At 41.1% G+C, this 27,359-nt stretch overlaps 1 protein-coding gene across 2 annotated transcripts in view; it reads right to left on the bottom strand.

Annotated features, from left to right (window-relative positions):
• MAN2A1 (mannosidase alpha class 2A member 1) overlaps positions 1-27,359 on the bottom strand; it is a 1,157,125-nt gene that overhangs the window by 981,343 nt on the left and 148,423 nt on the right. For both annotated transcript variants that reach the window (XM_085632583.1, XM_085632582.1), the window contains one exon: positions 11,559-11,703. In XM_085632583.1, the coding sequence (XP_085488709.1) occupies positions 11,559-11,703 (145 nt within the window). The remainder of the gene's footprint in view (positions 1-11,558; positions 11,704-27,359) is intronic.

The raw sequence follows: 27,359 nt of genomic DNA, 5'->3' as shown, positions 1-27,359 counted from the left end.
AATCCAAACCTGGCAATTAAGGTACAGGAGTTCCACAAAAAGTAAGCCGTGGACCACCACGGACGGTCCCTCGACGCCGTTAGGTATCGCTCAACAGGATAGTCCAGCGGACGCGGCGAGGCAGGCAACAATGAGGCAGGCAGCCATGACCAGGGGGACAAAGTGTCCGCAGTTGAGGTGTAGAGCGGTGTACCCTGAGCGCCGGGAGCGCCAGGTGAAAGCATCAGTGTAGCACAGTCATACACCGCCGTTGCGTCCCCGCAAGTGGACAAAAGCACCGGGAGACCCACGCCCTGTAGATGACAAACAGTGCGCTCACGACCCGCAGCCGACAGTATGGGGTCAAGCCGCTCACTCAGCGCTTGCAGGCCAGCGCACATCTGTATTTGGAAGTCCCGCAGGGCAGCCAGAACGGAGCCGCATGTCGGCGGAGGCTGGGCCCCCACAGCGGCAGCAATCCGGGACGGCACCGTGGAGCTGGTGTCCGTAAGAGGGAGGGCGAAGTGGGCAGCGGGCGAGACCGGAGTAGCACCCCCCAGCCTCGAGCAGGCACTCAGCGCCATGTTTTGCCGCTATACGTTGCAATGGCCGAGGGGGGGGGGGGGAGTCGTGGCAAGGAGTCAATTCCCCTCAGGTCTACGCCGCAACGGGAACGGCCGACAGTCGCTTCTCTTCTCGCAGGTTCCCTTCGCCGCTGGCTAGGCAATAGGTGAAGGGGACAGCAGCATCCCACAGCGCGGTCATCAGAGCGGGGCAGGAGACACGCCGCACCGGGGCCCACCCCACAGCTCCAGCCCGGCCGGCACAGGGTGCAGAAGGTGTCCGGCCGTCCCTCTCCGGGCTCATCCGGCAGCGATCCGTGGTGCGAGGGGAGATCGGGACCGCGGGGCTCAGGTTAGCGCTCGCTGGTCCGGTAACTGCGGAGCTTCCAGGGGGCCAGCAAAGGCCGCAATGGCGCAGGATTTCAGTGCCGAAGACAAAAGCACCCAGAACTCGGGCATCCGGGCGGGCTGAGACTCCGGGAAAGCGGCAGCACGGTCAGCGCGTCTTCGCACACGTTTCACCTCGAAAATCGGCGAGGATGGGCATCAGGATAGTAGTCCGAGGCCACGGACCGACGGAGCCGGGCGCTCAAGCGTCTGCTCCGGTCGCCATCTTGGCTCCTCCTCTTTTCAGTGAATTTGTAAGTTTTTTTAAATGCTAAGTTATGTATTTATTAATATATTTTTTTAAACAAAACTTTCACGGCGCGCGCACCGTGCGCGCGCAGTGGGCACGCTTTTACGCAGTTTGTGCCGTGCGCACACGGTGCGCTTCGCACACCGTGCGCGTACAATGGGCACACGGTGCGCTTTGCGCACCTCGCGCACACTTTACGCAGTTCGTGCCGTGCGCGCGCGGTGGGCACGTAGCACTTCGCCCCCAAGGGCCAAATACATTTTTTTTATTTCGAAAAATCACGGAGTGCGCGCACGCTGCGCGAACTTCGCATAATTTTTTCCGTTTCGGTGGTGCGCGCACTCGGCGATTTTTCGAAAAATTTTTTTTAAAAAATGTTGCCCTTGGGGGTCCTTCTGGGACCCCCTGACCACTGCTAGGGGGTCAGGAACTGTCCACCCTGCCCCCTTTTCACGTTCTCCACATTTGTTTTTCACCCCCTCAGAGTGCGAGAGACAAAATGGCGGCCGACACTTCCTGGTTTCGACCAATTCGAATGTTTACTAAGATCTAACAACCAATCAGAATTGCGCTCGCGCACGGCAAGGTGCGCGCACCCAGCGCGCACGCTGCGCGCGTACAGATATATATATTGATTTAAATGCTATTTTCTCTGGAAATACTGAGCAGATTTACACCAAACCTGCAAAAGGCACTTCATGGACCTTATGGCTACCTCTCTGCCAAATTTCACGTAATTCTGTTCAGCCGTTCGGGCTGTAGCTGCGACTAAAGTCCCTATGGAAAAATCCATGGGGAAAACACGTTTTGGGAACCCCCCTTTTTCTCGGCCCCCGCTTGACGAATCACCCCGAGACTTTCAGGGTAGGAGCGGAGCGGAGCGCCCCATTAGTTTTGAAAATTTCGCGAGGATTCGTCAATCGGCGCCAAAGTTATTCAAAATAGAATTTTGAGATTTCCTATGGAAACTCGGTCCTAACTATAACTATCTACTGGCGACCGCCAGTAGATAATATATATATATATATATATATATATATATATATATATATATATATATATATATATATATATATATATATATATATATATATATATTACCTACTGGCGGTCGCCAGTAGGTAGTTATAGTTAGGACCACGTTTCCATAGGAAAACCTCAACATTCTATTTTGAATAACTTTGGCGCCGGTCAACGAATCCTCGCGAATTTCTCAAAATAGGTGGGGCGCTACGCTCCGCTCCTACCCTGAAAGTCTCGGGGGGATCCGTCAAGCGGGGGCTGAGATAAAAGGGGGGTCCCAAAACGCGTTTTTCCCATGCATTTTTCCATAGGACCTTTAGAACGAGCTACAGCCCGAACGGCTGAACAGAATTACTCAAAATTTGGCAGAGAGGTAGTCCCTAGGTCAAGGAAGTGCCTTTTGTAGGTTTGGTGTAAATCTGTTCAGTAGATTCTGAGAAAATAGCCTTTAAATCAATATATATATCTGAGCCCGCTTACGGTACGCTTACCGTACGCTTACGGTAAGCGTACGGTGGCGTGCGCGAGCGCGATTCTGATTGGCTCTTAGATCTTAGTAAACATTCGAATCGGCCGAAACCAGGAAGCGGCGGCCGCCATTTTCTGTGTTTCACTCTGAAAAAAAAAGAGTGAAAACAAGAAAAGGGGGCAATGAGGAGAGTTACAGACCCCCTTACATTTGTGAGGGGGTCAAAGAAGGACTGTAAAGTACAAAACAAACATTTATTGATTTTTAAAAAAAATCACGGGGTACGCGTACGGTAAGCTTACGGTAAGCGTACGGAAGAAACATGGCGTGCGCGAAGGAGATTCTGATTGGCCCATAGATCTTAGTAAACATTCGAATCGGCCGAAACCAGGAAGCGGCGGCCGCCATTTTGTGTGTTTCACTCAGAAAAAAAACAGAGAAAACAAGGAAAGGGGGCAATGAGGAGAGTTACAGACCCCCTAACATTTGTAAGGGGGTCAAAGAAGGACAGAAAAGTACAAAAAAAACATTTATTGATTTTAAAAAAAATCACGGGGTACGCGTACCGTAAGCTTACGGTAAGCGTACGGTAAAAAAAATAAAAATAAATAAATGAAAAGCAGATTTAAGAGTTTAGAAATTAGGGAGCTCTAAAAAGAGCTGTTGTGTTTATGAAGTCATTTTTTTAGTGGTACCTACAAGTAAGTACCGATGCAGAGTCTAAGGTTCAAGAGGAAGACTCTGTTCCCTTCATCATTGAAGTGCACACCATCTCCTCTATAAATGTCTTGCATGTCATAACGCAAGTTGTTGTGGTAAATGGCACCCATACCATAGTCACGGAGGAAAGCAGAAACAGATTTGTTGACGTGCTTTCTTGCTTTGTCAATCTGCGGACAGAAATGATTGGACCAGTTCCATTTTTGCCTTTGGCATATGTTGGAAAACACAAAGGCAGTTTTAGGGAAAAGTGTAAACAGTTGTGCAAAGGTGTCCTTCATAAGCATTTCCAGACCTACCCCAGTCAAAGTGCCTAGGTCATTGCCACCACAGTGCACTATTAGGAGGTCAGGGTGTTGGATTTGAATGAAGGATTTCACCAATGGCATCAATTGGTGCCACTTTAACCCTCTCTGACCAATCCATTTAATGTCTACATTTGGCAAAGCAAGGTCTCTCACCATACCTGTTTTCTCTGCAAACTTTTCACTCCAGAAGACATAGCTGTGCCCTACAATCCACACTGTGAACATCTTCAAAGGAGAACTGGATGCACTCAGGAGGTGTCTTTCAGTAGAATGGCAATATGAAAAGAAAGACAGTTTGGAAATGGAGGCATACATATTTTTTTCAAAACAAAAAGAACTGATTGGCTGTTTCATACCATTCTACAATAAAAACTAGGCTGTATGTGTAAATTAATAGAAGCATGTTTTGTATTGGTACAGAAAAATGTGTTACCAAAGAACAGTACTATGGATTTGCTGTTAGGTTTGAAAAGTCAAGCACTCTTGCTCTGTGGAATTGAAACATTGTGTGGCGAACTTCTGACCTAACTCCACACAGCAGTGTTCCATGAGCTGTTGCTATGGTAGCAGGCAGAAGTCAAGTTGGGGGAAGGGTACTTTTGGAAAAGGGTTGGTTTTCAACCAATAGAAATGTGTGATTACATTTGAAAAAAAGGGGGAAGCACTGAGATTTGAAACTTACATGTATATGTGTGGAAAAATAGAGGGAAAGTTTGCCATTATCTGGTTCTGCTGAGAGGAGAGAGGTGTAAAGAACAGAGATCCTGGCTCTGATAATCTGCTGTTTGAGTGTCACATTTCTTTCACAACTAACTAATTTTAAAGGTGAGTTTACAGTTTGAGAGGGGATGTATGTGGTAACTTAAGAAATGAATAATAGAAATGGAAATTGTGTACTGTATTATAAAATGTTTTAAAAATATTAATACTTTTTTCTTTTTTTCCAGATAGATATAGAAAATTTTCGAAAACTACAAACATTTTTAAAACTATTTTTTTAAAAAAGAAATGAATAAATATTTTTTCAGTGAGTATGGTAAGTCAATAATAATAATTGTAGTCTCTCAAGGACAATGTAATGTGATAAATGATTTTTAGTGTTTTTTTTAAAAAATAAAAAAAAAGTACGCGCACCGTACGCGTACGGTAAAAAAAAAATAAAAAAAAGTTTTTAAAAACATATGTAAAAAAAAGATGAAAGATAAGGTTGGCTCTTAAAAGAACCGTTGTGTTCATGCAGGGACAGAGGAAAGGAAGCATGGGAAAATTATTCAAAGCGACAAATGTGCTGATCTATTTTGTTGTTCACTAGGGAAACACTGGTCTCCCTATGGCAAATTAGATCTTTACAAAATGTGCAATGAATATCAACCTTCCGAAATCGAGGGTTCATTTCCAGAGGGCCAGCAAAAGGAGATTCTCCCCCCACAGATGAAGGGCTCACCTGACCTGCAGAAGAAGGAGTAAGCCCTGCAGGTGATGGTCCAGGCTGAGCTGCTGTGGATGTACTGGCTCGTCTTTCTGAAGAGTTACCTCCAAAAAGATGACCATGTGTCCTTCTGGGTACATCCTGGAGGTGTCTCTTCATGGTGTGATTCCCAAAGGAATACTTCCTGTCAGGATTACCTCTAGAAAGTACACGCTTACACAGCCTGCAAGTAACTAAGGGTGCATTCACCTTTTGCTGGCCTTCTGGAAAAGTAAAATAATCCCAAACATAAGAAGGCTTTTGTTTCCTCGATCTCTGCCTCAAGACAGTGCTGCTAGTGCTAGCCTCACTCTCAGAAGAGCTCTGCTGTTCTGCCATCGTATCCCAAAGACAAACCAGCTCCTTCTCCCAAGGGATCACAAGCAGAAATGAGGGGAATGGGTGTGGTGTAGGAGAGTTCTAGAACTGAAAGTAGTTTCAACCAATCAAAAGTTGTGTTTCAAGATCACATGACCTACCGTACGCTTACGGTACGCTTACGGTACGCTTACGGCAAAAAGTACGCGTGCGCGTAAAAAAGACACGCGCTTGCGCGCATGCGCATAACAGTCACTCCCCGGCACTTCCGCGTAACGTGCGCGTGTGGCGTAAGCGCGCACGCGTCCCACGCGCAGTACGCGCGGCTACGCAAAGTGCGTAACTATACGCAAGCAGCGTAGCTAGATTACGGACGTTGCGTAAACCGTACGCTTACCGTGAGCTTACGGTACGCGTACTAAAAAAAAATAAAAAAAAAAAAAAAGAACTGGAAATAAATTTTACATGTTTATTTTAAAAAATATATTAAAAAAAAATATTTAAGGATTTTAAAAATTAAAGCAGTCTTTATAAAAGGTAAGAAAATTAAATTAAAAATATGTTTGAAAAAATTGAAGAATAAAAAAAAAATTAGCATTTAAAAAACCTTGCAAATTCACTGAAAAAACCATGGGTTTCACACACGTTATAGTTAGGAATTAGCATTTAAAAAACCTTTGAAATTCAGTGAAAAAACCATAGGTTTCACACACGTTATAGTTAGGAATTAGCATTTAAAAAACCTTAGAAATTCAGTGAAAAAACCATAGGTTTCACACATGTTATAGTTAGCTGGACATTTTACTCGTAAAAAACCAATGAAATTGCCCCGTTATAGTTAGTTCAGCTAACTATAACTCGCGCGCCCGCAATGCACTGCTGATGACGTCACATATTACATCACTCATGACATGGTCAGTGACATCACTCATGACATCACTGATGACATCTCAAATGACATCACTGATGACATCACTGATGACATCATCCTTGTGATAGAGTGGCAGACCTCCTCTTCCCCTAATATAACCTTTGACACACACATTCAAAAATAGAAACTACAATGTTCAAAACAATGGACATACCAATACCAGTTAAAACAACCTTTTCAGTAATTCTAAGATCCACATACACATCCACTCATTCACCAACAGTCCAATTCAGTCACTCATACATGTACTCACTCATCATATGTACTCATACACCTATACATCCTGTTACACAATGCCACTCATCCATAGAGTTACTCACACACATAGTCACTCATGCTAACAAAGAATCAAACATACATTTACTTGCATATACAGTTATACACACACCACCACACTTACTTCTACGGAAACTTACACATACTTAGTCTTTTAAACAATCACTTATAGAAACACATACTTATTCATACAGGAACTCTTTCAATCTCTCACTCTCACATATACTCACTTATATACACCAATAGTCACATATACTAGTTTAAAACATATGTAGTTACTCATAAAGACACTATTGAGACAGTCATTCACTCACTAACACACCCATACACACACTCATCCACCCATACAGTCCTGCACACATACTGTGTTCAACACATACAAACAGTGAGTCACTCATTCATGCACCTATGCACTACGTAATACCCCCACCGAACCATGCAGACACTCAGACTGATACTCAAAAAACCAACTAATAACCTATATAGACACCCATGTAGCTACTCACCAACCCATGCAGCCACTTATACACAAAGTGAGAGACTGATACAGATATTTACATATTTAAACATTACTCACTAAGCCATGTATTCACTATGATACACTTAATCAGTCAGTTACACAATCAATTTTTCAAAAACAAATCATCCATTTAGACACTTATATACCCATTTATTCTTCCATCGACCTTGAGATATACATATATAAAACATATTTAATTTTCAGAAAAACCCACATTCACTGGATGATGTCATCAGTGATGTCATCAGTGATGTCATTTGAGATGTCATCAGTGATGTCATGAGTGATGTCACTGACCATGTCATGAGTGATGTAATATGTGACGTCATCAGCAGTGCATTGCGGGCGCGCGAGTTATAGTTAGCTGAACTAACTATAACGGGGCAATTTCATTGGTTTTTTACGAGTAAAATGTCCAGCTAACTATAACATGTGTGAAACCTATGGTTTTTTCACTGAATTTCTAAGGTTTTTTAAATGCTAATTCCTAACTATAACGTGTGTGAAACCTATGGTTTTTTCACTGAATTTCAAAGGTTTTTTAAATGCTAATTCCTAACTATAACGTGTGTGAAACCCATGGTTTTTTCAGTGAATATATATATATATATATATATATATATACACACACACACACATACGTATATTACATGTGTGGATGCTTTTATTGTATAAAATGTATTGATATATAATATGGATTTTATCTTCATTATGACAGCCGCCAAACTACTTTTCAAGAGTTTTACTGTTGTTGGTCCTATTAGGATTACGTGCATAAAGAACAATACTATGCGACACGTTTATCTAAATTATGCTGCAACAAATGCAAATTAAGAAACCCATTTTCTGGCAGTATTATTTTTAAATATTTTAGCTAGAAGCATTTCTGCAGATTATATGATAAATGTGGTAAATCCATAAATATGTAATAAATGCTGCAGCCAAAAAGTTGCATAAATCCAGTAGCCTTCACTGTAGTGTTCATTGCTTTACAATCAATTTATTTATGAAAGATAAAGACAACCAGCACATTCTAAACAGTACCCACTGTTAGCACGGTGTACTTATAGGTCAGTTGCATTCTCCACTGAAAAGTAATTTTTTGATTTGCTTACAACTTTTACCTTCATCAATAGAAATACACGAAATTTGCCATTCATTGAGAGTAATCAACCAATGCCTGGCATACACATTTTGGGCTGTTCCTTGTAAGGTTAATAAGCAATGGAGGGGGTAGGGGTGATTATGGGAGTGAGGTGGTCAAAAGAATGATTTGTTTTCCATTTGGCTTCCACAGGAAATCGTGCTTGCGCCTGCAGCCAAAACCACTGCACTGAATTGATTTACACCACATTTACCAAGAAGTAGAACTTTAAAGTAGATCTTTACACAGAAAGCAGGCTCTTGTTGGTATCTGCCTGTAGTTTTTGAGAGATTAGCTTTGACAAAAGTGATGGGAGGGCTTGCCTTTGTATAGCTTTGTACATCTTTCTATAGCTGGTCAGCTGAAAAGTCATTTATTGGTATGCTTCAAACTTTAGCACCATTTGTGCAATATTTGACAGACACATAGTATCTTGAGTTTCCTCTTTGATTTTCAAATTCGGGCAGATTCATGAAGAGAAGTTTGAGTTGAGGCTGGGCATTTGCAACTAAATTAAACACTGGTGAATTGGTGTGTCTATCATCTTCGTGTCTATCTGATGTGTCTATCATCTGCAGACATTCAAGTCAAAAACACAATTTTAAAATTTAAGATATGAATATAATACTTTAACTTAGTATAAAGAGCAGGTCTTATTTGCAAACAAAAGGTCTATTTCCAATTCAAAGCAAGCATTGCAAAACAAGCATTTTTGCTAATTACATATGAATTTTAAAAAAAGATACATGCTATAAGAAATTCAGATGGGCATTTACTTCTCTCTGCCATGGAAATAGCTAAACAATTTCAGAAACTTTTTATTAAAACTAAGAGGCCCAATACGATGTCCTGACATCATAGCGGGAACAGGACCGCCTGACAAGGAGACAGCTGTCCTGCTTCCATTATTACAATGCGACCGCCTTCATGGCGGTCGGAAAGTTTCTTTTTTCTCTTGCAGACTGTGCTGCAAGATGCAGCACAAGGCACAATAGAAAAAAAATACACTTTTAAAAAAGCCATTCACCGTGTGGCAGGACCACACGATTCATGGTTGTTTGCCCAGGCCTCATAGCGGAGGCCATGGAGGGACATGAGGCCCTGCTAGGGGCCCCCCAAATTCACTGTTACAATCCGGACTGCGGCGCGCCTTAGCAGAAACGCCGCCATTTGGAGATTATCTGTTCTTAGTTACTTTTGTATGTAAGTGTATTATATTTTGTACCCTTTTTTGTAATAGAATCTTTTACATAAATTTGTATTTCAAAAGTATACACCCTCATTTACTGTGGATATATCTGTCTTGAATGAATATAATTTATTTTGTTAATTCCCATGTAAATCCTGGCATCCCATCTCAGACATTAACTATTTATTCTATGTCAAATGTGGAAAAAATCCGGTTTTGTAATATATCAAATTTCCTTTAATCTTCTATGTCTGATAAATTCTTTCATACTGAATAACTGTTATTGGACTCTTGCTAAGTTATATAATGTAAAACGTTTGAGAAACCATATTGCTGGAATTGAAAAACAGAACCGGGCTACTTGAAATATATGCTAATTGAGTATCAAGTTATTTTAAAATTTTGGTCTGTCAGGTGTAAAATCAACTTTTTCATATTGATCATCCCATTACATATGAAATTATTATTGGTAAATATTCATTTGTTACATTTTCACTCTTTTATATAGATTTTAGATTATATAGTTTATTAATTTCTTCTGCTATCAAATTAATTACTGGGAATTGGAAATCTGCTTACTATATATCCCCAAATTCCTGGTGAAAGTGGATATTATTTAAAAGAAATTAAAATGAATTCCCTTTAAATAAGTGGCCACTTTTTATTGCATCTTTTATCTGAAAGACTCTGGATGTTTTTTGTTAATATTAGCTAGTTTATCAAATATAAAACTGTATAAGATAATATTATATAGGTAATCCTAAATATGTTTTAGGTTTGCTAATTTATGGTTAGTATAGAATGCTAGTACAGGTAAGCATTTTTACTTACTATAGTATCAGATATATTCTAAAATGGATGACTATTTTGCTGCTATTCTTTGATTGTATTTGTGTTGCTGGATTACAAAACTCAAAATAGTTTTCAACACAAAAATTGGAGTAGGGGGCAGTTAACCAGTATTGCCCTCTGCAGCAGGTTATAATGATATAGTCCAAAACAAAAAGCTACATAATTTCAGAGAGTGGGTTAGGGTACTATTCACATTCGTAGAAAGCTTTATCAGAGGTGGAGTTTGAAAGATCAGAAATCACTAAACACTGGAATAACAGGATTCCTAGTCTCTTTAGTGATTACCGATAGACATTTTATTAAACACTAACTAGTACTTTGACCAGAAGAGAGTATTCAGAATTTGTTGAGAATCTTTCCTGCCTGCAAACCTCATTCTGTGCAAAAGCTTTCTAGTGTTATTTTCAACTTTATGGCCACATTCATTGTTTTCTTATATGCTACACAGTTCAGCATTAAAGTCATTCAAACCTAGACTTTCCATTACAGTAGGCTTAGTTTAATGATAGTGTTAAATTATTGGTTAGACGTTATAGGATACATTACAACTAGAGTACTTTAGAGGTGCACAGTGAAATAAACTGTCATGAAGAGGGAGGCGCTTTCAACAAATCAAAAGAACTGCTGCTCTTTGATCGTGGTTTCCTAAAGTCCAACTTTTTTTGTTTATCTGGATTGACAGCAGACCTTTACTAACAATAAAAGGAACTGCAGGATAAGCCTCTTCAGCATGATGTATCTCAGCATTAGCTTGAGGAAAACCCACTCATTTGCTCAGCTAGCACAAAGTGGTAACACTGTCCGGAACTCCTTTGTAGTACACAGTAGCTCTTTCATCACAGCACAGAAAAAGAGAAAAACAAAATAAAAATTAAGCTTCTATCCTGATGTGTATAGTGTGCATTTGAAAGCAGTGCCTTTTTGTGGTAGTAGAATTTTCCTCAAACGGAGCATACAGTGACGTAGTAAGGCAAGTAAGACAAGCAAGGAAAATAGCCCCTATACCATCTGGTTGGGTACTAAAAGACTGCCATGATAGGGGTGCAGTGAGCCCCTCATATTCATGGACTCTGGTTACCCTGTACCTGCTACACTGATGAGTTAGGCCGCTAGGAAAATGTGATTAACAAATCGTTTTCAGTAAATGTATGCTGATATTACCTGGGTCATTGTGTGAATGTGGCACAACAAACACCTGAAGAGGCTCACTGTCCCATTCGTTCTCCTCATATGTAATTTGAAATCCCTGTTTCCAAACACCACCATCTGGATTATCAAAAGGAAGCATGTCATAAACATTCAGCATCTAAAAAAGAAACAGAACATTGGGTAAAAATGAGAAGGTGGTCCATAAACTGAAAAGGGTATATTCCGTGGCACGCAGGACAAGCAATCTGCATCCATTTTAAAACTTTCCAAAGGGCTGATACAATTTTCATTATTTTTACCATTCGTCAATGACAGCAAAGGCAAGTCAGCTAATAAAAGAAGACGCGATGAGGAATCTTAGGTTTACTTTAGCACATCCGGGTCTATTTGATCTCACATTACCCCTAATAATATTTTTTTACTGAAAGCTCAGATGTCATTTCTGTTCTATTTTAATTGTAAGAAACAAAACTAGGAAGAAGGTTTCTGTATTTCAAAAAGGTGAAGTACAAAGTTACGGAAAAAGAGTGTCCTTTATAGGCAAACAGCAGTATATATTAAACAGTAGGAAAATCTCCAAAGTTGCTATGTGCCAACTGATTCAGGGATCGCCTCACCACCCGGCTTTAGAAAGCCACATTACTCAACCTTCTCTGGTCTTGCTTGGCAAACCCCATTTTCTCTGCAGCCTGCTTCGCTATCAAATTCAATAATATTTTCACTTTAACGTTCACTGTTTTTCTTAGGGATAGATATTACAATATATTCTGTGTATAAAGAAGAAAATAAGTTACTTACCCGTAATTGCAGTTATCCAGTATTGGTATCTTTCATAGATTCACATGCTTAAGTCATTCTCCATAGTCAAAGTGGGAGTACCATGGTACCATGGTAAATCAGTATAATATAGTAACATATGGCATTAAAATGTCACTTTAATAGCCTACCTATGTCCTTAATTTAAAAAAGGCCAAACTTCAAATATAAGAAATCAGGAAAAAGCACTCTCCACAACACTCACAACAGCGGCTGAATCCCTAGATTTTCAGGCACAAGTGGGAATACATTATTCCGAGCAATAAGGGGAGCCCCTTAGGGTAGGAGGGTGGGTCTCAAGTGAATCTATAAAATATACAAATACTGCTGGATAACTGCAATTACAGGTAAGTAACTTATTCTCTTATCCAGTATTGGATCCTTCATATATTCACATGCTTGAATCAGGATAGCAAGAAGTGTTGTAGGTAAGTTAAGTACCCTTAGAAAATGGTGGGTAAAAACAATACACTCAATTGAGCCATAGATTATGGATCATGAGAAACTAGCCTAAGTCAACCAAATTGGTGAGCCTCAATAATTTAGAAAAGAAAAATGCTTTTCTAGAGTCGCCTCACTCACCCAGGGTTGCCCCTAGGTGACATGCTTCATCATTGGGGCCATCCCAAGCATCTACTGCTTGAGGCGTTCTACGACTTGCGAGATTTACGCAGGAGCACTTTTTTGTGTGAAACTATGTGTTGTGCAGTGTTGGGGGAGTGGTGTTTGTGTTAGTTAAAAATACCTAACTAGTTAGTTAACAATTTATTCCTACTCCTAGCTGGTAAGATAACAAGCATTTACAATGCAATAGGTCTCGCAACTGCGCGTTTTGGAGCTATTGGCATTGTAAATGGCAATGCTTTTAAAACAAGCAGTGTGAAATTCCTGTGCAGGGATCTAGGTCTCCCAGTGTGGTAAATCCAGGGGACTGCTTCTGTTATGAGCAAGGGTCCTCAAACAACCCGAAAGGTGTCATGCTTGATCATCGGGCAGCTCCTCATTGGGCAGGCCCTGCAATGCCCAACGGGTCCCTCATGGGGGCTCTTCGCCGGAGTTCTTTTCTTTTTTGCCGACGTGAGGAGTGAGGTTTGGATGTGGTGTGTAGATGTGTGTTGAATGAGAGGAGTGTGTGTGTTAAAAATGACTAGCAGGATCCAAAAACTATTTTAGTTGTCGGGTCCTTTCGTCATGGTTAAAAACGTGGGTTTAAGTTAATGATAGATATAATGGTCTATCTTGGCTCTGATTAGTAGAAGTCAAGGGTCGACATGTGTCATGCCTACTACTGTCCACAAGGATCACGGCATTTCATCAGGACCAATTCAACTTTATCTCCTCAAACAAGGATGGGCTTGTGAGATATGTGCACCATGCCCTGTATACCTTACATAAATATGCAGGGTATCTCCTGGGGAAAGACCCAAAATTAGTAACGTGTCTGGCTACAATCAGATCGGTCTGGGCAAAACGCTATTGTGCGTGCCGATGGTCAGTTGCCGGTGCGCGATTCGGGCTTCCGACCTACCTCTTACTCTGCCGATCCGCCTACCTTTAACTACAACATGATTATCAGCAACTCTCAAAGGAGTGCCTGTGGACAACAGATAAAAAAATTATTTTTGGAGAATGTAGCTAGGCTGTAAAGATTGTCTGCTAGATACAAAAGAGTATGCAGCGAAGGGTGTATAATGTGCCAGCTGAATGTAGTACGATTTAGCAGTTCAACAAGTTGCAATGATAAAATAGCAAAGCTGAAGAGGGGGGCGAAAGTGGAATATAGCAGTCTGTGAGGTTTGAGACAAACTGGAACCCAGCTGTAAATCTGACTTCAAACACTATCCTCAAGTGCAGTAAAAAACGAAAACATGCTTAATCCCTGCCTCTTGCATTCACATAACTATTTTGAACGGTTGAATGGCAGTGTGAGAAAAGGCGCAGAAAAGGGGACGCAGAAAGGAACAAATATGGAAACCGCAGCACAAAATGTAAACAGTAGGTGAACGAGTACAAGACAGGTGAGCAGATATAAATAAACATGAATTCAGCATTACAAAGTGTTGGAAGGAGTGCGTTGTGATGAAGCAAACAGCAGTAAACAAGTATTCAGTAGACAATGCACGTAGAGAGTGAAGCAGCAAACAATCACTAGCACCCACTGTAGACAGTGAAAAGGCATACAGGAGGGGCGGGTCAAGGAACCGAAATGGATCCACATTTAATCACCAGCATGTAAGGAGGAACTCAGGAGGAAAAAGCAAACAGAAGGCAGCAGAGCGGGATTAACGCAGTTGGCAGCTCAGTGTATGCAGTACACTGCAGCAGCGAGGGGTGAATAAACAGCAGCACACACGGTCTGTGAAGGGATACACTTGGGTGAACAATTAACAGCACACACAGTGGGTGAAGGAGGTACTTAGCAGCAAAGGAATACAATAAGAAAATGCAAACACTACATACGTAGAGACTTAAGGAATCAAGAACCAGAGAAGTAGAGTAATTAATCTGCAGTATACAATAGGTGGACACATGCGGAAGGAAGAGATAAATACCCTAGATTCTCAAAGTATGCAATGTTACAGGTCAGAAAAACAAAAGAAGCAACGTCATTACCATGACTCCAGCAGCAGTGTCAACAGTGTAAAAGGATAACAGATGAGGGGCCAAGCAGTAATCTTTAAACAGAGCACAATTGGACACAGGACAGGAAAAAAAAAACTCGGTAGCAAAAGGGGATCACGAGGCATTAGCTGTAAAGGGAGCATGCAGTGGTGCAGTGGCAAGGGTAAGGCCCCACAGCAGAGGTGGATAAACCTCCAATCAGCACTCAAAGTGTAAACAGCGTGAAGGGAGACATGACAGGAAAGCACATCCAGCAAAAGAGGTGGGTCGACACAGCAACGGAGAGTGCAGATGGAAGCACAACACGCAGTATCAGACAGACACAATCCAGTATATTCTTCGCCTCCTACTTTGTTTTATCATTCAAGTTTGCTGGACTACACAAACATAACAACAGGCAAGCATATTGAGCAGAGAAGGGACCTATGAACTATACCCTGGAACAAGAGAAGACCCACCAGCAGAAGACTGTACAAAAGTTATAGCAATTTACATATTATGACGATAATGTACTGTTGAGGATGCATATACAAGCATGCGAATCAAGCACAGACAACAGAAGAGGTGGATATACACATCAGCAGTGAACATGGTACATAGGTAGCTTAAGAAAGCAACATACGAGCAAAGGGGAGGACGTCAGAACATCGAAGACACACAGACTGCAGGCATACAGGGGTGCTAAGCGACCTAGCTGCAGACAGAAATAAACAAGGACCCAGGAAGAGTGAGTTTATGATAATTAAGTATATCTAGGCAGAAGACCCAGCCAAGGGGCGGCTGGCCCAGAAGAAGCAGAAACATGCTGAGGGAGAGAAAAGGTTGTAAGTCTCTAGGAAGAGGGCGGATGGGGCCCTTTCCCTGCACCCGAATGTGTTCTTGATAACCCACTACTCCAAAATTGCCGTAGAGGGCTGGCTCCTTCTTTGGACACTTAAAGTAGTTAAAATGCATGTTATATAGGTACGGTTGAACCAGTGCGATCTTCATCTGCCTCATTAAAAAATAACGAATCCAAGCATTAAACAAGGGAACTATGTGTTTGTCCTTTAGCGAACCAGCAAAATGTCACAAAATATTTTGTCCCTTTATGTAGTCTTGATTTAAATCTCAGCTATTCAGTATTGTGTCCTCAAGTCTTTCTTTAACGAGACACTTCCTTACCTTCAGCATGGGTTCCTTTGTGTGCGCGCCCGTGCGTACCTGTGACGTTATTGGCGTCATCCTACGTGCATTGTGTGTGGCTAGCTGAGGTGGGAGACCGGCGTTCATTTCGGGTTCCCGCGTCGTGGTTTCGCGCGCCGCTGACAGGAGTCAGGGGACAAGAGTGCGAGGAGGCCTCAGGCAGAGACCCGTGTTCCGTATGTTACTGGGGCGGGCTGCCTGACGAACCAGAAACCCAAAGCGGCGTTCCGGCCCAAGGAGAGGCCGGGTCACAACTCAGGAGTAAGAGGTAAGAAGTGCCGGGGTTCTCTGTCAAAAAGGCCCACAGGTGGTAAGACTCGGAGGTCGTGTCCTTTCCCATTCCTAAGATCGACCCTGAACTTCATACCCATACAAGGACTGCCGCCGCACTCTGAACTCTCGGCCGGGCTGCAAGCACCGACCCTTTAGTTGTTCCAATTGGGGGCCCCTGCCGCTCTTTCTGAGCCCGGGTATCACTCTGCAGACAGGTGGTGGCTTCCACGATTTGGGCGCTGCACCGGTTTTCAGACTGAGTGCAGTGTGTTAGTACTATGGGTTGGTTCCCCCCTCTCCTTATTACAAGAGCAGTAGATGGTCCATTGGAGCCTGTGTGAACTCCTGGATTGAAGGTGTGCCTAGAAGACTGGTGTCCGTGACCGTAGAAAGAACAGGGTGGGCGGTGGCGAGGTGTGTGCGCGCGCGCGTGTGTCTGTGCGTGTGCGTCTGCGCAAGAGCGTCCACAGACCCCGATCGCTGCGCGTGCCCCGGTCTGTCTCCCTTGAGACATCACAGCAACAATAGTTCTCGTTGGCGGCAGCGCTTCGCGCTGCAACGCCAGCGAGACCTAAAAAGGGGTTAAAAACAGGAAAAATATAACTGTTATGTGGTTATATTGCCTATTATTTTGTCAACATGTTTCGAGGTATCCCCTAACCTCTTCTTCAGGACAGCACGGGATACAGCCACACGTGTACCACTCCGTGCAGAAACCTAAATTAAGGTGAAAAATTAGACTAATTACGTGCGCCTATTGAGCGCACTTGGTTATATACATACGGTTATTGATGAACACGTAGTATTTATGGTAGCACTAATATGCCCCATGGTCTGTCTGGGTGGAGGAGCCTGTAGGACCATCCCTCCGTCAGTGTGACCTGTAAGTCCCAGGCTCGACTGCATAAAAACAATATACTGTTGTACTAAGTGATAAAACTTGAAGTCTACCTAAATATATATATATATATATTATCTACTGGCGGTCGCCAGTAGATAGTTATAGTTACAACCTAGTTTCCATAGGAAATCTCAAAATTCTATTTTGAATAACTTTGGCGCCGGTTGACGAATCCTCGTGAAATTTTCAAAACTAATGGGGCGCTCCGTTCAGCTCCTACCCTGAAAGTCTCGGGGTGATTCGTCAAGCGGGGGCCGAGAAAGAAGGGGGGTCCCAAAACGCATTTTCCCCATGCATTTTTCCATAGGACCTTTAGACATAGCTACAGCCAGAACGGCTGAACAGAATTACTTGAAATTTGGCAAAGAGGTAGTCCTCAGGTCAGGCATGTGCCTTTTGCATATATGGTGTAAATCCGTTCAGTAGTTCCTGAGAAAATCAAAAGTAAAATCATATACATATCTGGGCGGAGCCTAACCACACATCTCATTGTGAGATCTGATTGGCTGTCAGCACTTCATCCAAGAAGTGTTGGCAGCCATCTTGGGACCAACATACATGATAGCACCTCATTAAAAAGCATTGCAGTTAATAGAAGGTTTTAAGACTTTAGTTACATTATAAATCATTTGTTGATGGTACCATACTCATTTTAGGAATTGTAGTATGTTCTAAGGTGATTTTACCATGTGAAAAAGCCTTCTGCTGGGATATCATGAATCATGTTTGAGAGAAAACTATTTTCACATGCTTTTCCCACAGAGGTTTGGAAGGTGATCTATAAGCTAAACTGAGAGCATATTTTCTGTAAATTCACATTATCTTTCTCAGTCATGTGAGAATGAAGTCTGACATTCTCAGTAAAACATGTACATCCAACAAGGGCAGAGACTGTCAGTTGATTCCTTTGTGTTCTACTGCAGCTTCCCAGAGTGTTCCAAAGAACAACTAGAGCGCTAACAGTCTTACTTATGACAAAGGTATGGCACACCTGAAGCCATCTTGATTGGAATAAAGTGGTAACATTTAAAACATTTAATTTAAAAAGGAACAAAATGAGAGGGTTAATTTTGCCATAGAATGTATGATTAGTGCTGCAGAATAGAAAAATTAGGGCACATTTTGAGTGACTTCTCAAATCCTCTTCTATTTCATTAAAGAATTCTGACATGCAGACTGAAACATGCACTTTCAATACCAGCAGCAGACTTCCCTGGTGAGCAGTAGCTTTACTACAGTGATCTAATGAGCAACTAGACTGCTAACATTCTGAATTTATGGCAAATGTGCGACACATCTGAATGCCTTCTTCATTGAATCAAAGTAAAAAACTGACAGTATGCCTACTGAGGAGACTGCAGTAAATGAGGAAATTAGGAAACTTCATAACAAGTCTCCCAAGATGGCCACCAGATACAAAAGAGCCCAAATGTAGCACAAATATCACCGAGATGTAGCCCAAGTATAGCCCAATGACAGAAATCCCAGAGTGTTTTAAAGAACAACTAGAGCGCTAACAGTCTTACTTATGACAAAGGTATGGCACACCTGCAGCCATCTTGATTGGTCGATCACACAGCCCGAGCCTTCACTTCTACCCGGATCCTCGCACGCTCCCCAGGTTATTCGCGTTATCACACGCCTCTGCCTCGGATGTGCCGGCTACCTCGATACTTCGTCAGCAACTATTTTGTTGTCCGTACCTGGGCTCTCGCCCCCAGGCTTCATCGCGTTACCTAACGCTATAAACACGGACGTGCCGGCTCCCTCGGAACCTTGTCCGTTTCCAGGATCTGGCCGGACCCGTATCTGACGGGCCATATTACTCAATTAGTGGCTCACCTGAATCCACTGGCTTCCCCCCAGGCAACTAATTGTCATTCTCCTGTCCTGAAGAGATCCCACCACTCGCAAAGGGATCGAAACGTCATCGACAAGCATTTCTAAACTCCATTGTATTGCAAATTGAAATGTCGGAGTATGAAATGTCTTACTGACTTTTTGTTAATAACTACCTTCGTGCACCAAAAAGTCACCTTTTAAATCACTTGCCTGGGTACCGGAAATCGGCTGATTTCCTCTTACCCTGCCACCAACTCACTCACTGTTTTATATTTTTCTCCCTTACTATTTACTGTAATTTACCAGTAATTTCTGCACTGTCTTCAAACATAAAACCCAATTTTTCATTGTACTAATTGTGGCATGCTAATTTACTCTACTTGAATGGGACCATTGTTCCTTTACAAAAATGGAATAAAGTGGTAACATTTAAAACATTTAATTTGCCAAGGAACAAAATGAGGGGGTTCATTTTGCCATAGAAATTATGACTAGTGCTGCAGAAAGAAAACTTAGGGCACATTTTGACTTCTCAAATCCTCTTCTATTTCATTAAAAAGTTCTGACATGCAGACTGAAACATGCACTTTGAATACCAGCAGCAGACTTCCCTGGTGAGCAGTAGCTTTACTACAGTGATCTAATGAGGAACTAGAGTGCTACCATTCAGAATTTATGGCAAATGTGTCACATCTGAATGCCTTCTTGATGGAACCAAAGTAAACAAGCATTGAAAATGCAATAGGTCTCGCCCTCGTTTAAGTTAAAGCAATTCTGTTTGTAATTAGGTGGCTTTTTAGCTTTGCTTTTATTAGTGTTTTTCAAAATTTCATGTAAATAACATGCATATCTGTATATGTATGCATGCATTTATATTTGTATTTATATAGATATGCAGATTATATATATGTTTATATATGTATGTATATACATATATATACACATACATATATATAAATGCATATATGTGCATATGTGTGCGTGTAGAGAGAGGTAGAGAGAGGTAGAGAGGTAGAGAGAGGTAGAGAGGTAGAGATGTAGAGGTAGAGACGTAGAGGTAGAGAGGTAGAGGTAGAGAGGTAGAGGTAGAGAGGTAGAGAGTAGTAGAGAGAGAGGTAGAGAAAGGTAGAGAGTAGAGGATGAGTAATAGAGAGTAGAGAGTAGAGAGAGAGTAGTAGAGAGAGTAGTAGAGAGAGAGTAGTAGAGAGAGTAGCAGAGAGTGAGTAGTAGAGAGTGAGTAGTAGAGAGTAGTAGCGAGTGAGAAGTAGAGAGTAGTAGAGGGAGTAGTAGAGAGTGAGTATTAGAGAGTGAGTAGTAGAGAGTAGTAGAGAGTGAGTAGTGGAGACTGAGTAGCAGAGAGAGAGTAGTAGAGAATGAGTAGTAGAGAATGAGTAGTAGAGAGTAGTAGAGAGTAGTAGAGAGTAGTAGAGAGTAGTAGAGAGTAGTAGAGAGAGAGTAGTAGAGAGTGAGAAGTAGAGAGTGAGTAGTAGAGAGCGAGTAGTAGAGAGCGAGTAGTAGAGAGTAGTAGAGAGTGAGTAGTAGAGTGAGTAGTAGGGAGTAGTAGGGAGTAGTAGGGAGTAGTAGAGAGTGAGTAGTAGAGTGAGTAGTAGAGTGAGTAGTAGAGTGAGTAGTAGAGAGCAAGTAGTAGCGAGTGTGTAGTAGAGAGAGAGTAGTAGAGAGTAGTAGAGGGTGAGTAGTAGAGAGTGAGTAATAGAGAGTAGTAGAGAGTGAGTAGTAGAGAGTGAGTAGTAGAGAGTGAGTAGTAGAGAGTGAGTAGTAGAGAGTGAGTAGTAGAGAGTAGAAAGTGAGTAGCAGAGAGTAGTAGAGAGTAGTAGAGAGTAGTAGAGTGAGTAGTAGAGAGAGTAGTAGAGTGAGTAGTTGAGAGTGAGTAGTAGAGAGTAGTAGAGAGTAGTAGAGAGTGAGTAGTAGAGAGTGAGTAGTAGAGAGAGTAGTAGAGAGGGAGTAGTAGAGAGAGAGAGTAGTAGAGAGAGAGTAGTAGAGAGTAGTAGAGAGTGAGTGGTAGAAAGTAGTAGAGAGTGAGTAGTAGAGAGTGAGTAGTAGAGAGTGAGTAGTAGAGAGTGAGTAGTAGAGTGTAGTAGAGTACTAGAGAGTAGTAGAAAGTGAGTAGTAGAGAGTGAGTAGTAGAAAGTAGTAGCGAGTGAGTAGTAGAGAGTGAGTAGTTTAATTTAAAAGGAACACAATGAGGAGGTTCATTTTGCCATAGAAATTATGATTAGTGAGGAAAAAAGAAAAATTAGGGCACATTTTGAGTGACTTATCAAATCCTCTTCTATTTCATAAAAAAATTCTGACATGCAGACTGAAACATGCACTTTCAATACCAGCAGCAGACTTCCCTGGTGAGCAGTAGCTTTACTACAGTGATCTAATGAGCAACTAGAGTGCTACCATTCAGAATTTATGGAAAATGTGGGACACATCTGAATGCCTTCTTGATGGAATCAAAGTAAACAAGCATTGAAAATGCAATAGGTCTCGCCCTCGTTTAAGTTAAAGCAATTCTGTTTGTAATTAGGTGGCTTTTTAGCTTTGCTTGTATTAGAGTTTTTCAAACTTTCATGTACATACCATGCATATGTATGCATATATGTATATGTTTGCATGAATTTATATTTATATAGATATGCAGATTATATTTTTATGTTTATATATTCACTGAAAAAACCATAGGTTTCACACACGTTATAGTTACGAATTAGCATTTAAAAAACCTTGCAAATTCACTTAAAAAACCATAGGTTTCACACATGTTATAGTTAGCTGGACATTTCACTCGTAAAAAACCAATGAAATTCCCCCGTTATAGTTAGTGCAGGCAACTATAACTCCCGCGACCGCAATCCTCTGCTGATGACGTCAGATATTACATCACTGTATTTAGACACTTATTTACCCATGTCTTCTTCCATTAATCTTTAGCTATACATATATTACAAATATTTATTTTTCATAAAGACACATATGTCATCAGTGATGTAATATCTGACGTCATCAGCAGAGGATTGCGGTCGCGTGTGTTATAGTTGCCTGCACTAACTATAACGGGGGAATTTCATTGGTTTTTTACGAGTGAAATGTCCAGCTAACTATAACGTGTGAAACCTATGGTTTTTTAAGTGAATATATATATATATATATATATATATATATATATATATATATATATATATTACCTACTGGCGGTCGCCAGTAGGTAGTTATAGTTAGGACCACGTTTCCATAGGAAAACCTCAACATTCTATTTTGAATAACTTTGGCGCCGGTCGACGAATCCTCGCGAATTTCTCAAAATAGGTGGGGCGCTACGCTCCGCTCCTACCCTGAAAGTCTCGGGGGGATCCGTCAAGCGGGGGCTGAGATAAAAGGGGGGTCCCAAAACGCGTTTTTCCCATGCATTTTTCCATAGGACCTTTAGAACGAGCTACAGCCCGAACGGCTGAACAGAATTACTCAAAATTTGGCAGAGAGGTAGTCCCTAGGTCAAGGAAGTGCCTTTTGTAGGTTTGGTGTAAATCTGTTCAGTAGATTCTGAGAAAATAGCCTTTAAATCAATATATATATCTGAGCCCGCTTACGGTACGCTTACCGTACGCTTACGGTAAGCGTACGGTGGCGTGCGCGAGCGCGATTCTGATTGGCTCTTAGATCTTAGTAAACATTCCAATCGGCCGAAACCAGGAAGCGGCGGCCGCCATTTTGTGTATTTCACTCTGAAAAAAAAGAGTGAAAACAAGGAAAGGGGGCAATGAGGAGAGTTACAGACCCCCTAACATTTGTAAGGGGGTCAAAGAAGGACAGAAAAGTACAAAAAAAACATTTATTGATTTTAAAAAAAATCACGGGGTACGCGTACGGTAAGCTTACGGTAAGCGTACGGTGGAAAAAAAAAAATAAAAAAAAATGAAAATCAGATTTAAGTGTTTAGATATTAGGGGGCTCTAAAAAGAGCCGTTGTGTTTATGAAATGATTTTTTAGTGGTACCTACAAGTAAGTACCGATGCAGAGTCTAAGGTTCAAGAGGAAGACTCTGTTCCCTTCATCATTGAAGTGCACACCATCTCCTCTATAAATGTCTTGCATGTCATAACGCAAGTTGTTGTGGTAAATGGCACCCATACCATAGTCACGGAGGAAAGCAGAAACAGATTTGTTGACGTGCTTTCTTGCTTTGTCATCGCACCGCGTGCCCACCGAGCGCGCACGGCACTAACTGCGTAAAGTGGGCGCGCGGTGCGCGAAGCGCACCGCGCGCTCACTGTGCGCGCACGGTGCGCGAAGCGCACCGTGCGCGCACGGAACGAACTGCGTTAAGTGGGCGCGCACGCCACGAATGGCGTAAAGTAACTTAGCATTTAAAAAACCGTACAAATTCACTGAAAAAACCATAGGTTTCACACACGTTATAGTTAGGAATTAGCATTTAAAAAACCTTGCAAATTCACTGAAAAAACCATAGGTTTCACACATGTTATAGTTAGCGGAAATTTTACTGATAAAAAACCAATGAAATTCCCCCGTTATAGTTAGTGCAGGCAACTATAACTCACGCGACCGCAATCTTCTGCTGATGACATATGTGTCTTTATGAAAAAAAAATATTTGTAATATATGTATAGCTAAAAATGTATGGAAGAAGACATGGGCAAATAAGTGTCTAAATACAGTATTAGCATCAGCAGAGGATTGCGGTCGCGTGAGTTATAGTTGCCTGCACTAACTATAACGGGGGAATTTCATTGGTTTTTTATCAGTAAAATTTCCGCTAACTATAACATGTGTGAAACCTATGGTTTTTTCAGTGAATATATATATATATATATATATATAAAAACAAAAACGACCATAGCTACAGAAATAGTTGCAGTAGTATGCTTCCGACGATAGAATTATATAAATGTGGAAAAAAAACACAAATAGCCTTCTTAATAAGTACCTTGGAAATAGAGGCTCACCTTAAAGGAACAGATGTCTTAACCTACCTGCTTAATAGCTTGTACAATTAAAGTGCGATGATTTGAATCCCTTGACTTTCGCAAGCTGGTATGAACTCTTTCACTTTGCATGTGCAAACAAGGTTAGCCAGGGTGTACACCAGGTTTGTATAGTGTGCATTAGCACGTTACAGTCAGAAGAATGCAGTGATGGAGAGGCATAACTGAATAATTGAAGAAAAACACCTAGCAATGGTTCATTGAGCTTGTTACTGGAGTATCTTGTGTAGATGAACCCCTACGACAGCAGTAGTAGATCCCACTGCCCTAATTGTTAATTCCAATTTAAACAGAAGTACCTGAGTGAGGATGAGAACATTGTTAGATATCTAGGGTATAGAGCGAATGTATAGCTAGTCACGAATACTGACGATTGGCTACGCCAGGGAAAACAAGGCAGCCATCTTGGAAAAGTAAAGGTGCCCTCATATTACAAATGGAAATGCGTCTTACTACACTAAATCGATGTGTAGGATATCTAGAAAATCATAATTTAAAACAGGTTAAGACATGGTAGTCTAATGATTATGGAGCAAAGAAGTCTCTATTTGAGTATAATACAAAATATGGCCAGTCCAACATCAATACCATATTGCAGTCACCTTCTCTGTGTGGGCCAATCTAAGTGAAAATATTGACCTATGGCTGCAATACGTAATAATCTTTGTAGTTACCCACTTGCGGTACATTTTAATCGCAACCATACATCAGCGGAGATGGCAAAAATTAGGTTCCATGGAATATCGCACACTATGACTGGTCCAAGGGGTGGTGATAGGACCAGTCATAGTGTGCGATCTGAGAAGAACAGAGACTCAGTGGATCATTAAATTACGAGCGGTGGAAATGGGTATCAATTTCGACAAAGAGTTACACGTTTTCCTTGCCTAATCATTTACTTGGGATACGTTTCCGTCAGTAACATACCTCAACTCACCATCACTTCATAATAAGGAATATGTACATTTGTCGAAATAAATTTGCATAATGTGTCTGTCCCGTTTGGTTCCCTACTTCGCTAAACAACTTTGACTGTGATGTTAACATGCTGATCTGTTTTTTGTAACTACGGTTAACAATTACTCTGAGGTTACATACTATGTCTCATGTTTATCCTGTCATTAGAATGATATGCACTCAGGCGTACAGTTGCGCAGGTCTTTTTTCTACACAGCATTTATCCCTGTGCCGTACTTTTATCAGATCAGCTTTTTTACTCTCCATTGGCTTTCCCTCTTATTTGTTTTTCTCATCTCTTCTCATGCTTTTTCTTCTTGTTTACTTTGCTCCTATTGAACGCACCTTATAATACTGGTGGTGGACTGGCCTTATTTCGTATGTTATTCAAATACGAAATCTTTTTTAATTAACAGACTACGATTTCTAAACTATTTTGTAGACATCGAAAACCAATAATAATTGATTTTCGAGAACACTAACACACTGACTTAGTGTAGTAAGGCTTATTCTTATTCGGGAAACAAGGGCACCTTTACTCTTCAAAGATGGCCGCCTCGTTTTTCTGGTGTAGCCATAGGTCAATATTTTCACTTAGATTGGCCCACACAGAGAAGGTGACTGCAATATGGTATTGGTGTTGGACTAGCCATATTTTGTATTATACTCAAATAGAGACTTCTTTGCTCCATAATCATTAGACTATCATGTCTTAACCTGTTTTAAATTATGATTTTCTAGATATCCTACACATCGATTTAGTGTAGTAAGACGCATTTCCATTTGTAATATGAGGGCCCCTTTACTTTTACAAGATGGCTGCCTTGTTTTCCCCGGCGTAGCCAATCGTCAGTATTCTGACTAAGATTGGCCAATTACAGAGAAGTTGACTATTGCCCATATGTTTCTAAGCATTTCCGGGTTTTTCACGCCACTTTAGTGAGCATAAAAGGAATAACCACTCCCTCGCTAATTGTCTTTCGTTGTGAAGAAAATACGGGGTTCACACTTCGGCTACTTCCAACTATACTACGCGGTAAGTGCCAAATAACGTCCGTCTCCGTCTTCCTTTTAAGATTCCAATGATCGTTTCTCAGTGAAATGACTACGCCGTTACATACATTACCTATGGTGATACTTGTCACTCTTTCGTAGCAATTCTCTATGGTGTCATATAAAATGACTTTTGAACAACAACTAAGTTAAGGGGAACTAGCTTATTTCAGGATTAATGTTTGCCCTTCATGTCATGCCTTACGAGGCTACATCGTCATCTGCTTTCTCAATTCACATACAAATATAGTTGTGAATCTTCTTTCCTTAAGATTAACTATTTTTTGAGCTTTTAAACATGTATTTCTATGACAATAGTGCGGAATACTCTAGACAGCAGATATTTGAAAAATATGGCTACTTTTACTTAGATTTTGGCAATCGCTCTCTACCTTTACGTTGGTCTTCGTAAAGATGATGGATCGTATATTATTGTTATAAAATTACGTTTGGCCTGATATGGCTTCTCAAGATTAACTATTTTTTCGAACTTTAAAACACGTGTCCCTTTGGATTATTATTATTATTATTTTTTTCAGGGCCTATTATAGCCGGTCTTCCAACTTCACTTCTCATGGCGGAACCAGTAATCACACTAAGTAAGAAGGACTTAATATCTAATTTAATTCAAATTGGTGTGTTTTTTGGGGACTCCATCTTTTTCTACTTTCCCAAGGACAATTAATAATGTAGTACCTCCCCAACCAAGTAAATCAACTAATATAAGACTACTTTATTATTTGTCTTACTGCTCAGTGACTACCATCTAGAAGACTATACGAATACCGTCACAACGACCTATTACCAGAGACATTATAGCCGAGTACCCAGGGTTATTTACAATTTGAAACACGGTCAACCTCTGCCTAAATATTAGGTATAGTACTTGACCTTATATACGCCTTTAGACCAACATAGGTTTCTTTTCAAGCGACACTAAGTCTTTTATGTTTCTTGTTGTTTTTATCACTAGAACAATTGCTGGAGACTTGCTTTTCCTCAACGTAAGCTGTACTTATATTAGGACCATCTCGCGTGGTTTAAACAGCATTCTTCTACAATTACACGGGTAACACCTACTGGCATATACCTCTTTTTATCAAATGCCCAAAAGCTGTTTTTACTAAGCAAAAATAATACTTCTGTCCATT

Source organism: Triturus cristatus, chromosome 2_1 (genome assembly GCF_964204655.1).
Source record: "Triturus cristatus chromosome 2_1, aTriCri1.1, whole genome shotgun sequence".
NCBI lineage: Eukaryota > Metazoa > Chordata > Amphibia > Caudata > Salamandridae > Triturus > Triturus cristatus.
Note: the sequence above shows the minus strand (reverse complement) of the source record. Positions and strands in the feature narration are given on the sequence as shown.